Below are 15,164 nucleotides of genomic sequence, written 5' to 3'. Positions count from 1 at the left end.
AACATTATGAGCAAAGAATCAGAAAGTTAGGCTTGATGGATTGAGGCTTAACTTTGTGCAATAGTGTATAACAGATAATAGTGATTCATCAGGTGATGGATTCAATCTCCATGACAGAGATTTGAGCACAAAAATGAAGGTCAGTACTGCCATTGCAGTGGGAATGCTGCCCTGTCAGAGGTGCCATCTTTTAGCTGGGACATTAAACCTGGAGCCTGTCTACTCACTCAGGTGGATTTTAATTTTATTCTTTTATGGGATGTGGGAATGTGGGAATCAATACAAGCCTAACATTTGTTATCATCACTGATTACCCTTGAACCGAGTAGCTTTTCAGGTGATGGTAGAAGAGTCAACCACATTGCTCCGGGTCTCAAACCATGTGTAGGCTGGATCAGGCAAAAAACAGCAGATTTCCTTTTCTAAAGGACATTTTTGAATCAGATGGAATTTTATTTTAAAAATGATGGTAGCCAATGTGGTGAGCCTAGCTTAATATTCCAGATAGTTGACTGAATTTAAATTCCACCAACAGTCATTGGAAGAAGAGAACATCGAATATGGAACATTACAGCACAGTAAAGGCCCTTCAGCTCTTGATGTTGCGCTGACCTGTGAAACCAATCTGAAGCCCATCTAACCATCTAAGGGCATGCAGCCTGTTGAGTCCGATCCACCATCCAATGTGATCATGTCAGATCAAACAAGTTAATGGCTTTTACCCACACTATCCTCATAACCCTTTATGTCATTGGTAATCAGCAATCTATCAGTCTCTACTTTAAACATACTGAGAAACTAAACTTCCAGAGCCCTCTGAGTTGGAGAATTCTAAAGGTACACAACCCTATTAGTGAAAGGTTTTCTCATCTGGTCCGAAATGGCATGCTTTTCAATTTGAAATTGTGACCCCTGTTTCTGGACTCTCCACCTGTGAAATATCTCACCTGCAGATACCCTGTCTATCTCTTTAAATATTTTGTAGGTATCAATGATATCATCTCTCATTTTTAAAAACTCTTGAGAATACAGGCCCAGTTTGCCAACCTTTCTTCGGTCGAACAGTCCCTCCATCTGAGGAACAAATCTGTTGTCTCTTTGTTGCACTTTCTCTCTTGTAATCATTTCTTTCCTGAGATAAGGAAAGCATCTTTAGGACATCACAGCTCAATCTTTTCTGAAGTGAAGAGATCAAAATTGCACTCAGTCCTCCAGATGCAGTCTAACTGAGCTGCTATATCTTTGACGCAAGACTTCACAATTCCTGTACCAAACTCCTCTGACAGTAAAGGCTTTCCTCAGCTCCTTATCATTCTACTGAATGTGCCTGTGCTGACTCTTTAGTAGAGCTGTCTAATTTGTCCCACTGGAAATGTGTTGCTGGAAAAGCGCAGCAGGTCAGGCAGCATCCAGGGAACAGGAGAATCGACGTTTCGGGCATAAGCCCTTCTTCAGGAATGGGGAAAGTTGGTCCAGCAGGCTAAGATAAAAGGTAGGGAGGAGGGACTAGGGGGAGGGGCGTCAGAAATGTGATAGGTGGAAAGAGGTCAAGGTGAGGGTGATAGGTCAGACTGGGGTGGGGGCGGAGAGGTCGGGAAGAAGATTGCAGGTTAGGAAGGCGGTGCTGAATTCGATGGATTTGACTGAGACAGGGTGGGGGGAGGGGAAATGAGGAAACTGGTGAAATCCGAGTTCATCCCTTGTGGTTGGAGGGTTCCTAGGCGGAAGATGAGGCGTTCTTCCTCCAACCGTTGTTTTGTTGTGGTCTGACGATGGAGGAGTCCAAAGACCTGCATATCCTTGGTGGAGTGGGAGGGGGAATTGAAATGTTGAGCTACAGGGTGGTTGGGTTGGTTGGTCCGGATGTCCCAGAGGTGTTCTCTGAAACGCTCCGCAAGTAGCCGGCCTGTCTCCCCAATATAGAGGAGGCCACATCGGGTGCAGAGGATGCAATAGATGATGTGTGTGGAGGTGCAGGTGAATCTGTGGCGGATATGGAAGTTTCCTTTGGGGCCTTAGAGGGAGGTGAGGGGGGAGGTGTGGGCGCAAGTCTTGCACCTCCTGTGGTTGCAGGGGAAGGTGTCGGGAGTGGAGGTTGGGTTGGTGGGGGGTGTGGATCTGACGAGGGAGTCACGGAGGGAGTGGTCTTTACGGAATGCTGATAGGGGAGGGGAGGGAAATATATCCTTGGTGGTGGGGTCCGTTTGGAGATAGCGGAAATGACGGCGGATGATGCGCTGTACGTGGAGATTGGTCGGGTGGTAGGTGAGGACCAGTGGGGTTCTGTCCTGGTGGCGGTTGGAGGGGCGGGGCTCAAGGGCGGAGGAGCGGGAAGTGGAAGAGATGCGGTGGAGGGCATCGTCGACCACGTCGGGGGGGAAATTGCGGTCCTTGAAGAAGGAGGCCATCTGGGTTGTGCGTTTTTGGAACTGGTCCTCCTGGGAGCAGATGCGGCGGAGTCGAAGGAATTGGGAGAATGGGATGGCGTTTTTACAGGGGGCAGGATGGGAGGAGGTGTAGTCCAGGTAGCTGTGGGAGTCGGTCGGTTTGTAGTAGATGTCCGTGTTGATTCGGTCACCTGAGATAGAAATAGAAAGGTCGAGGAAGGGGAGGGAGGAATCTGAGACTGTCCAGGTGAATTTGAGGTCGGGGTGGAAGGTGTTGGTGAAGTGGATGAACTGTTCAACTTCCTCGTGGGAGCACGAGGCGGCACCGATACAGTCATCGATGTAGCGGAGGAAAAGGTGGGGGGTGGGGCCAGTGTAGTTGCGGAAGATGGATTGTTCCACATATCCTACGAAGAGGCAGGCATAGCTGGGGCCCATGCGGGTGCCCATGGCTACTCCTTTCGTTTGGAGGAAGTGGGAGGATTGGAAAGAGAAGTTGTTCAGGGTGAGGACCAGTTCTGTCAGTCGAAGGAGGGTGTCAGTGGAAGGGTACTGGTCGGTACGGCGGGAAAGAAAGAAGCGGAGGGCTTTGAGTCCTTCGTGATGGGGGATGGAGGTGTACAGGGACTGGATGTCCATGGTGAAAATAAGGCGTTGGGGACCTGGGAAGCGAAAATCAAGGAGCAGGTGGAGGGCATGGGTGGTGTCCCGAACGTAGGTGGGGAGTTCTTGGACTAAGGGGGACAGGACGGTGTCAAGGTATGCGGAGATGAGTTCGGTGGGGCAGGAGCAGGCGGAGACAATGGGTCGGCCGGGGCAGTCAGGTTTGTGGATTTTGGGCAGGAGGTAGAATTTGTCCCACTCCCCAACTCCTTTCTTCAAAGCTTAATGTTTGCTTCCCCTTATGCATTTAGTCAGTTGCTCTTTGAATATTATTATTATTGAATCCACTTTCATTGTTCATTTAGTGAAGTTCGATTTGAACAACGTATCATATTGAAAAAACGTTTCCCCATATCATTTCTGGTTTTATGGTTAAACACCTTACAATACATGGGACTTGGTTACTAACCACAGTGCCATTGGAATATGTGAAAATGTGTTCCATTTGATTTATGTCATTGCAGCCCAGTACAAAAGAAAAAACATTCCAAGAGTGTTCCCACATTAGGTGGCATGGTGTCTCAGCAGTTAACACTGCTGCCTCACAGCGCTAGGGACCGGGTTTGATTCTAGCTTCGGGCGACAGTCTGTGTGGAGTTTGCACATTCTCCCACTTTATGCGTGGTTTTCCTCTGGGTGTTCTGGTTTTCTCCCATAATCCAAAGACGTGCCGGTCAGGTGAATTGGCTATGCTAAATTGCCTGTAGTGTTAATAGATGTGTAGGTTAGGTGCGTTAGTCAGGGGTAAATGTAGATTATTAGGGAATGGGTTTGGGTGGGATACTCTTTGGAGGGTAGGTGTGGACTTGTTGGGCTGAAGGGCCTGTTTCCACATTGTAGGGATTCTATAGATAACTCCTCTTTAAGCAATATTGGGGATCCCCTACCTCTGGCCACTCTCACTGAGAATTATAGAATCATGCACTACAAAAGAGGCTCTTCAGCCCATCCGGTCTGTACCACCAAAGCTGCACTGAATATACACCAATCCCACTTTATAATCATTTGCTCATTACTTTGAATGTTATGACATTTCAAGTGTTCATCCAAGTACTTTTAAAAGACTGTGAGGTTACCTGCCTCACAATCCCAGGTCCTGGCTCCAAACTTAAAAAGGAAGATGGTCAGCTCCAAAACAGAGCAACATCTGTTGCCCATTTCAGTAAATGTTTCAGGTCTATCTTTGGCCACAGGTAAAACTCTAGTGAATTGACAAATACAAAATAAAAGCAGAGGTGCTTCATATGCCTGGTTCCAGTAGGGGAGAAATGTGGGAACAATGCAGATGTCCTCCTCTGGAATCCCTTAAGTATCCCCTGGATTGATGGATCCCAGTTTGTAAATGTATGCTCTCGCTCTGAGTGGAGTTACCAAGCAAGTTAATGCAAATTAATGGCTTGCTGCCATTCTCTAGTCACAGTCACAACAGTGTCACTTAGCAATTAGTTGATGTTTCTATCCACACATTTTCATATTCTGTTATTATGTTCTAGCTGGAAGCTGCACTCCTAACACACGATGTATCTGATGCAAATATCCACGTCCTCTGCCCAGAGGCAACCTTTATAGATCAACAGTACCCAGTCCTTGGTTTTATGTTGGCAGTAAATCAGAGTTACAGTATCGATTGGCTCCAGCAAGGATTCCACATCTTAATTAATACCAGTGAATACGTATGTGATGTAAAACTTGGAGGTAAGATGATGTGGAGCAGGTCAGACTTTTGTTGTATGTGAATGTCTTCTGAGTTTTTAATCATATAGTTTTTTTTTCTCTAACTGTGTTTCCCCGATTTTCTCTCTCTGTCACATACGAGAATGTTTTTAAGCAACCCAGATCCATTCTTTGTTGAGGTTGGCTTTATCCCTGTTAATTGTTTTTTTGCGCTGGATTATTTACATTACTTTTCCATTGTTACCTGAAACATTACTGTCCACCAAAATGGTGTTTTACTGACATTTTGATCCAATTGTCCCATCCCATTCCTCAGAGCCAGGTCCTGCAGTGCCTCCTTTCTTGTTGGACTGGAATCTGTAGCTGATGTAGGAAATGCTGCAGATCACATGTGATGGGTGACATGGCGTTTTGCTGGGGATCTCTATGACTCTATGACTAGAAACTCTTGCCCCCACTATCCTTTACACCACTAATTTCTAGGCTTGTATTTGGATAATAACTGTACAATTAGTGAAACTTAGATTATCTGAACGAAAAGGGGGCAGTATTTTGTTCAGTGATTGATTATTCGGTTAGTTGATTCAATGCCTCTCCTCTGGGGCTCAGAGTTTTCTGAAGTCTCTTTTTCCTCACCGTGCCTGCCTTACTTCCTCTCTCTGTCTCCGGGTTTGTTTCTGAGCAGACACACACTTGTGTGTGGGACCTGCAGCATTGCTGAAGCTTCCCAACACCTCACCCCCATGAGTTCAATGGGATTGACACAGTGAGCACTAGCTAATTCAGCACCTCACTCAGGAGACGAGGCAGCAGCACAGTGAGTGAGAGCCCCTGTCTGCCCCCTCCCTGCACCCAACCCCTATCTACCCCCACAGCCCCAGCCCCTGTACAGGACAATGTTGGAGAGATTATCTGGGGAAAGGAGGTTTAGAGTCCACTTTTTTGTAGAGCTCCAGGGTGAGTGTGGGGAGACAGAGAGAGAGCAGGCGGTCAGTCATTTGGAGTCGGTGCCTGGGCTCATAGAGTCATAGAAGTGTACAGCATGGAAACAGACTCTTCAGTCCAACCCGTCCATGATGATCAGCTATCCCAACCCAATCTAGTCCCACCTGCCAGCATCCGGCCCATATCCCTCCAAATCCTTCCTATACACATACCCATCCAAATCCTTTTAAATGTTGCAATTGTACCAGCTTCTACCACTTCCTCTGGCAGCTCATTCCATACACATACCACCCTCTGTGTGAAAACGTTGCCCTTAGGTCTCTGTTATATCTTTCCCCTCTCACCCTAAACCTATGCCCTCTAGCTCTGGACTCCCCCACCCCAGGGAAAAGATTTTGTCTATTTATCCTATCCATGCCCCTCATAATTTTATAAACCTCTATAAGGTCACCCCTCAACCTCCGACGCTCCAGGGAAAACAGCCCCAGCCTATTCAGCATCTCCCTATAGTTCAAACCATCCAACCCTGGCAACATCCTTGTAAATCATTTCTGAACCCTTTCAAGTTTCACAACATCTTTCCAACAGGGAGGAGACCAGAATTGCATGCAATATTCCAACAGTGGCCTAACCAATGTCCTGTACAGCTGCAACATGACCTCCCAAATACTGTACTCAATACTCCGGCCAAAAAGGAAAGCATACCAAATGCCTTCTTCACTATCCTCTCTATCTGCGACTCCATTTTCAAGGAGCTATGAACCTGCACTCTAAGGTCTCTTTGTTCAGCAACACTCCTTAGGACCTTACCATTAAGTGTACAAGTCCTGCTAAGTTTGCTTTCCCAAAATGCAGCACCTCACATTTATCTGAATTAAACTCCAATTGCCACTTCTCAGCCCATTGACCCATCTGGTCCAGATCTTGTTGTAATCTGAGGTAACCTTCTTCGCCGTCCACTGTATCTCCAATTTTGGTGTCATCTGCAAACTTACTAACTCTACCTCTTATGCTCGCATCCAAATCATTTATATAAATGACAAAAAGTAGAGGACCCAGCACCGATCCTTGTGGTACTCCACTGGTCACAGGCCTCCAGTCTGAAAAACACCCGTCCACCACCACCCTCTGTCTTCTACCTTTGAGCCAGTTCTGTATCCAATTGGCTAGTTCTCCCTGTATTACGTGAGATCTAACCTTACTAACCAGTCTCCCATGGGGAACCTTGTGGACTGTTATCGGCAGTATTTCAGTAAGCCGAGTTCACTTTTAATCACCGTAAACAAAAGACATGGTCAGTGTTGGAAACACCTCTTTGATGTAATGTTTCTATCGGGACCTTGAGATCTTCTTTGGATAATCTGAAATTCGGATAATTGATATTCGGACATTCGAGGTTCCTCTGTATTTGTGCACCTCTCTGTAATTTCTTTACAAATGTGTCTCTTTTCATCCTCCCCACTAGTTTGTGATTTTTACGCTACATTGAGCAATGTACTTGCTGTTTTTTCTTGTTCCTTGGCTCTAACCAAATTAATTTAGTTCTTGACCCCTTGAGAACATTATCTTTCTCTCGTACTGCAATTCTACTTAATCAATACTGCCACCTCTCCCCTTTCTCACCCTTTCCTACCTTTCCTGAACATCTTTATTTCAGGACTATTTAAAACCCAATTCTGCCCTTGTGCCTGCTTGTTATTATCACAACATCTTACTTCCACCTGCCAATTAGCACGGCAACATGACAATTTTATTTATCACATTCTGTACAATCGTATACATCTGCAGCTACGTTTATTAATCTTCATTACTTACTCCCTTACTCTGACCCTTTCGATTCACTTACTATTCTATTACTACTTCTCTCTCCCAACATTTTGTATATCTTGGTATTCCTCTCTGATAGAAGGCTCCTCCCTACAGATCCCCAGTAACACAAGCAAAATGTTCTGCAGGGAACCTGTTCAGATGCAAACCATGTGGCCTGTACAGGTTACATCTTCCCCAGAGCTAGTTCCAATGTCTAAAAATCTAAAACCCTCCCTCTTCTCCAACCACCCATTGATCTGCCCTTGTCTTCCTATTTCTGTACCCCATTTACATGTGGCACTGGAAATTATCTGGAGATTATTTGAGGCAATTTGAGATTTTTGATATACTGCTTGCTAATTTTCTAGCTAGCTCCCTAAAATCTGACTGCAGGATGATATCCCTCTTGCCACTTGTGTCATGGGCTTTAAGTGGACCATGACTGTAGACCGATCACTCTGCTACCTCAGGCTGATCTGCATCTGTTCAGTGTGACCCTGGCACCAAGGAGGTAACAACCATCCTACACTTACATCTGTAGTTGCAGAAACATTGACCTATTTCTCTAACTCCTCATTTGTTTTGTCTATGAATGTGTACTCTCTGTCTCTGTATGTAGCTATGTCTGTCTGACTGTGTATTCAGCTGTATCTGTCTGTGTGTGTGCTACGTGTGGTGTGTGCGTGCATGTGTATATGGCTGTGTCTCCCTGTGTATCTGCCTGTATCAGTGTATGTCTCCCTATGGTGTGTGTTTCTGCCTATGTGTGTGTATTTGTCTGGATGCTATTGCATGTGTGTGTTTGTTTGGCTGTGTCTCCCTGTTTAATCTGCCTGTATGACTGTATGTCTGCCTGTGGTATGTGTTTCTGTCTATGTGTATTGGACTGTGTGAGTGTGTCTGTATGTTATTGCATGCGTGTGTGAGTTTTTGTGTGTCTGTGTGTTTGGCTGTGTCTCCCTGTGTATCTGCCTGTATGAGTGTATGCCTGCCTGTGGTGTGTGTTTCTGTCCATGTGTAGGTGTGTGTGTGTGTGTCTGTATGCTATTGCATGTGTGTGTGTGTCTGGCTGCATCTCCCTGTATATCTGCCTGTATCGTTGTATGTCTGTTTATGGTGTGTGTTTCTGTCTATGTGTGTTGGTGTGTGAGTGTGTCTGTCAGTTCTTACATGTATCTGTGTATGTGGTCCAAAGAAGCAGCAGCTCCTCTAACTTCATCTACATTATAGAGTTAATAAAGAATGGACACAAAAACAGAAATTGCTGGAGAAGCTCAGCAGGTCTGGCAGCAATTGTGAAGAGAGTCTGAGGATGGGTCATCAGATCTGAAACATTAACTCTGATTTATCTTCACAGATGCTGCCAGACCTGCTGAGCTTCTCCAGCAACTTCTGTTTTTCTTTCTGACTTACAGCATCCTCAGTTCTTTCAGTTATTAATAAAAAATGGACACTCAGCCTACCAGATCGGGTCAAGTACTTACCTGACTTTAGGCTCCCTATATCACGTAGAGACACTAATGCTATTCGTTTTCCTGGACTTTTTTTCCTGCAGATGGCATCCGGCAAATGGGGAACACATCAGGAATACAAGGCCACAGCATAGTCAGCTGCAATCTGATACATGAAGCACGGAGTTCAAATGCAAGCAGCATGACCACTGAAAGCATCTGGAATGCATCAGATTTGGAAAATATTTCAGTTGAGAATTCAACAGCTCTGTTTGGGAAATCGATGGAGACTCGATCAACAGGTTCTATGTGGGAAAAAAATAACTCAACTGATGCTCCCAGTTACACGGGGTCAGTAAACCGACCAGAACAGAGAAGGGCAACAACAACAGTTCTTCCAACTCAGACAACTGGACAGTCAGAGATGATGACAGATATAACAGCCACTGTTACCATGGAAACAGGTACTCTTGCACAAAGTGCTGCCTTTGTGGTATGGAGAGTTAAAACAGCAAAAAGGTTGCGGTGTGGCACAAATTGAAAATACAGATGGCAAGGATGCCCATGTAAATCTATTAATTGCTCAAGAGATGTCTAATCAAGAAATCTGAATAGAATACTTTGGCAAAATCATGTGGATTCTTGCAGTGTAATGTATAGTCTAGCCAAGAATTACTCATGTGGTCCTGGAAAGAAAGGTGCACGAGTATTTCTGAAACAAAAACAGACATTGCTGGAAAAGCTCAGCGGTTCTGGCAGCATCCGTGAGGTGCAGTCAGAGTTAATATTTCGAGTTAGGTGACCCTTTCTCGGAGGAAGGGTCACTGGACCTGAAATGTTAACTCTGAGCTCAGACCTGAGGTGTTAACTCTGATTTACCTTCACAGATGCTGTCGGACCTGCTGAGCTTTTCCAGCAACTTCTGCTTTTGTTTCTGATTTACAGCATCCGCAGTTCTTTTGGTTTTTGCTCCAATATTTCTCTTGTGTCTTTCACAACTTTACTATATTCCAAAGTGCTTTGCATCCAATTCAGTAATTTTGAACTACAGTCATTATTGCAATATGATAATGAGAATTTATAAACAATGCTGATTAAGGGATAAGGAACACCCCTGCTCCTTTCCAAAATGGGTCCTTGAGTTCTTTTGCATCCACCTGGGTGATCAGATGCTTTTGTGTTGTGATATGTCCAATGGTCCAAAAAGAACATATTCAAGGTTGTTCTTTATACACCAACTCATATTTCACTTGAATGCTTTCCTTCATCGGACAGGGTATTGAGTACAAGAGTTGGGAGGTCATGTTACAATTGTGAAAGACATTGCATCGGCCACATTTGGAATACTGCGTACAGTTCTGGTCGCCACATTACCAAAAGGATGTGGACATTTTGGAGAGTTTCCGGAGAAGATACACCAGAATGTTGCCTGGAAAGGAGGGTGCTAGCTATGAGGAGAGGTTGATTATATTAGTATTATTTTCATTGGAAAGATGGAGGTTGAGGGGGGGATCTGATTGAGGCCTACAAAATCATGAGAGGTGTAGACAGGATGGAGAGCAAGAAACATTTTCCCAGAGTAGAGGACTCAATTACTCCGGGTCATGAGTTCAAAGTGAGAGGGGGAATGTTTAGGGGAGATATACATGGAAGATTCTTTATGCAGAGGGTGGTGGGTGCCTGGAATGCATTGGCAGCAGAGGTGTCAGGGGCAGGAAAGGTAGTGCCATTTAAGATGTATCTAGACAGATACATGAATGGGCAGGGAGCAGAGGGATACAGATCCTTAGAAAATAGGTGGCAGATTTAGACAGAGGATCTGGATCGGTGAAGGCCTGGAGGGCCGAAGGGCCTGTTCCTGTGCTGTAATGTTCTTAGTTCTTTGTTCTTTCTTTGTTAATTAATGCTTTATCTCTGTCTAAGAAGGTATGTTTGCTGTTGTCTTGTTAAGCCTTGACAATGCACTCAGATCATTATTCTCTTTGGTATTAAATTTCCAGGAATGTTACCATGGCTTGAATATTTCAGCTATGAGAAAAGATTGGATAGGCTGGGATGGTTTTCCTTCAAACATATGAGGCTGAGGGGTGGTTTAATTGCGGTGAAGCAAATAATGAGAGGCTTAGGTAGAGTGGACAGGGAAGACCTGTTTCACCTAGCAAGGAGGTCAGTTACCAAAGGGCATAGATTTAAGGTAGCTGATAGGGGATTCGATGGAACATAAGGAAAAGCCTGTAATTCACTGCCAATTTGATGATTGAGGTGGACAGATTAATGCAGAAGGCAATTGACATACTTGCGTTCATTGAACAGTTTATTGAGTATAGGAATGTGGATGTCTTGCTGAGGCTCCCTGCCCATTCATGTATCTGTCTAGATACATCTTAAATGGCACTACCTTTCCTGCCCCTGACACCTCTGCTGCCAATGCATTCCAGGCACCTACCACCCTCTGCATAAAGAATCTTCCATGTATATCTCCCCTAAACATTTCCTCTCTCACTTTGAACTCGTGACCCGTAGTAATTGAGTCCTCCACTCTGGGAAAATGTTTCTTGCTCTCCATCCTGTCTACACCTCTCATGATTTTGTAGGTCTCAATCAGGTCACCCCTCAACCTCCATCTTTCCAATGAAAATAATACTAATCTAATCAACCTCTCCTCATAGTTAGGCCACTTTTAGAATACTGAAATCAATTCTGGTCTCCCTGCTATAGGAAAGATGCTGTTAAACTTGGAAGGGTTCAGAAGAGACTTACAAGGATGTTGCCAGACTTGGAGAGTTTGAACTACAGGGACTGAGTACGCTGAGGCTTTTATCCCTGGTGCATCGGAGACTGTGGACTGACCTTATTGAGGTTCATAAAATCATGAGGAGCATGGATACAGGTGTACAAAACTAGGGGGCATTGCTTTAAGGTGAAAAGGAAAAGATCTAAAATAGTCCTGAGGGTCAACGTTGTCACGCAGAGGATGGTGCATGTAAGGAACGAGCAACAAGAATCCCCTATCAGTCACCTCCATCAGTTTCCCGATGAAGGGCTTTTTCCCAAAACGTTGATTTTCCTGCTCCTCAGATGCTGCCTGACCTGCTGTGCTTTTCCAGCACCACACTCTTGGACGCTAATCTCCAGCATCTGTAGTCATCACTTTCACCTTAAATCTATGCCCCATGGAACTGATCTCCCTGTTAAGACAAGCAGGTTTTCCCTAACCACTTCCTCAACTTATTTTTCAACTGTTTCTGAATTGTTCAAAGGCTCCCTGGATTCCCAGAGCTGCCTCACTTCACTGCTTCCTCTCTTTGTGCTGTTACGAGATGCTAGATTTGGGATAAGATGATTATATTTTGACAAACCACAATTAAATTGTATTTGCTGAGGCCACTATACTAATAATGTTTGAATACACAAGGTTAAGAAAACACACCTATTTATTTAAAAAAGTGCTATGTGAAATTGGGAAACTGGAAGTGATTTGTAAGGTGTGGAGTTTGTCCTGAGCTTTATGTTCGGAAAATATTAGGAAGGGTGACAACTTGAACAGGCTGGAGTATGGTCAGGTGGTTTAAACTGACATTCCAAATGAAAGAAATTTTATTAATTCATTAATTTGGGATTTTACTTTTCACAAATAGCCTGTCATTTTGTAGCATAGAACATCCAGTAACTGATTGACTCAATCGTGACCTCAACCTACCATGTGAGCAAGTCTTGACTCTGCTTTCCTGTTCAGTTTGCACTGAGTTTCAACATAATTCATTTTCTTGAGATCCAAAGTTGTCTAAAGTTGTTTGAAGTGTATCCGAGCAACACAAAATAAGTCGTCAATCAAGCAATAATCCACAAAGGGGCCATAGATATCTATCCATTAGAGAGAGAGGGAGAGATAATTGATAAAACATATCTTGAGGGGCATCCCACTACCAGCTTGTTTAAGACAAGAAGGCAGGCCTCTATGAGCTATCACAGGGGTTCATTCAGTCTGAAATGGACAACTAGGATGCCTTATGTCAGAAAAGATTGGAAACCCAATAGATTTGTGGCTGCTTGCAAGCTGACTGAGATTCAGTCAGTAGAGCTTTTGTTTTTGAATCTGGGGGGTTGTCAGTTCAAGTGACACAGCAGGTTCTGAGCACAAACGTCAAGGCTGGTGCTCTGAGGGAGTGCTGCACTGTCCAAAGTGCTGTCTTTTGGATAAGTTGTTAAACAACAGCTCTCTTAATTATTTTGAATATCTGTTGGCCCTATTTGGAAGAGGAGAATTATTCATCCTGGGTCAGTAAGCAGAGGATAGAAATCAAAGTTTGTGCGAAGATTTGTAGCTCGGGTGCTCGTTGTTGTGGTTCTGTTCGCCGAGCTGGGAATTTGTATTGCAGACGTTTTGTCCCCTATCTAGGTGACATCCTCCTGTGAAGCGCTTCTGTGATGTTTCCTCCAGCATTCATAGTGGTTTGAATCTGCCGCTTCCAGTTGTCAGTTCCAGCTGTCCGTTGCAGTGATTGATGTATTGGGTCCAGGACGATGTGCTTGTTGATTGAATCAGTGGATGAGTGCCATGCCTCTAGGAATTCCCTGGCTGTTCTCTGTTTGGCTTGTCCTATAATAGTAGATTTGTCCCAGTCAAAATCATGTTGCTTGTCATCTGCGTGTGTGGCTACTAAGGATAGCTGGTCATGTCGTTTCGTGGCTAGTTGGTGTTCATGGATTCAGATCGTTAGCTGTCTTCCTGTTTGTCCTATGCAATGTTTTGTGCAGTCCTTGCATGGGATTTTGTATACTTCGTTGGTTTTGCTCATGCTGGGTATCGGATCCTTCGTCCTGGTGAGTTGTTGTCTGAGAGTGACTGTTGGTTTGTGTGCTGTTATGAGTCTTAGTGGTTGTAGTAGTCTGGCTGTCAGTTCAGAAATGTTCTTGATGTATGGTAAAGTGGCTAGTCCTTTGGGTTGTGGCATGTCCTCATTCTACAATCCATGTGTAGATTGCACAAAACATTACATAGGACAAACAGGAAGACAGCTAACGATCCACATCCATGAACACCAACTAGCCACGAAACGACACGACCAGCTATCCTTAGTAGCCACACATGCAGATGACAAGCAACATGAGTTTGACTGGGACAACACTACTATTATAGGACAAGCCAAACAGAGAACAGACAGGGAATTCCTAGAGGCATGGCACTCATCCACTGATTCAATCAGCAAGCACATCGACCTGGACCCAATATACCGGCCACTGCAGCAGACAGCTGGAACTGACAACTGGAAGCGGCAGATTCAAACCACTATAAATGCCAGAGGAAACATCACAGAAGCGCTTCACAGGAGGCTCTCAAGCACTGAGGATGTCACCTAGACAGGGGACGAAACGTCTGCAACACAATTTCCCAGCTTGGCGAACAGAACCACAACAACAGAGGATAGAAATTTAAGATAATTGTCAGTAGATACTCAAGAATCTGTAGCCAGGTGTCTTTGTACCTCAGATGGCGCCATAAGTGACAACTTGTAAACTTTTCACTGTACTCATGTTGTAGGTTACAGAGAGACCATGGCAAACTAGAGATCTGGGCTGAGAGGTGCCAAATGGAATTTAATGCAGAAAAGTGTGAAGTGTTTCACTTTGGAACGAGTAACATGAATAAAGAGTACTGGACTCATGGTAAGATTCTTGGTAGTGTAGATGAGCAGAGAGATCTCAGTCTCCATGTACATTGATCCCTGAGAGTTGCCTACCCAGGTTGATAGGGTTGTTAAGAAGGCATACAATGGGTTAGCTTTTATTTGTAGAAGGATTGAGTTTCGGATCCATGACGTCATGTTGCAGCTGTACAAATCTCTGATGCAGCCGCACTTGGAGTATTGTGTACAGTGCTGGTCTCTGAACTATTAGAAGGATGTGGAAACATTGGAAAGGGTGCAGAGGAGATTTACCGGGATGTTGCCTGGTACAGAGGGAAGATCTTATGAGGAAAGGCTGAGGGAATTGAGGCTGTTTTCATTAGAGAGGAGAAGGTTGAGAGGTGACTTAATAGACACATACAAGATGACCCATAGGATTAGATAGGGTGGACAGTGAGAGCCTTTTTCCTCGGATGGTGATGGCTAGCATGAAGGGACATAGCTTTAAATTGAGGGGTGATAGATATAGGACAGATGTCAGAGATAGGTTCTTTATTCAGAGATTAGTAAGGGCGTGGAATGCCCTGTCTGCAACAGTGGTAGACTTG

At 44.6% G+C, this 15,164-nt stretch overlaps 1 protein-coding gene across 1 annotated transcript in view; it reads left to right on the top strand.

Annotated features, from left to right (window-relative positions):
- LOC122555580 (uncharacterized) overlaps window positions 1-15,164 on the top strand; it is a 132,622-nt gene that overhangs the window by 61,124 nt on the left and 56,334 nt on the right. The window contains exons 12-13 of the mRNA XM_087992481.1: window positions 4,544-4,745; window positions 9,034-9,393. Coding sequence (XP_087848607.1) covers window positions 4,544-4,745; window positions 9,034-9,393 — 562 coding nt within the window. The remainder of the gene's footprint in view (window positions 1-4,543; window positions 4,746-9,033; window positions 9,394-15,164) is intronic.

Source organism: Chiloscyllium plagiosum, unplaced genomic scaffold, assembly GCF_037043375.1.
Source record: "Chiloscyllium plagiosum isolate Xiang-an unplaced genomic scaffold, Cpla_swu_hap1 HiC_scaffold_12, whole genome shotgun sequence".
In the NCBI taxonomy this organism is placed as follows: Eukaryota; Metazoa; Chordata; class Chondrichthyes; order Orectolobiformes; family Hemiscylliidae; genus Chiloscyllium; species Chiloscyllium plagiosum.
Note: the sequence above shows the minus strand (reverse complement) of the source record. Positions and strands in the feature narration are given on the sequence as shown.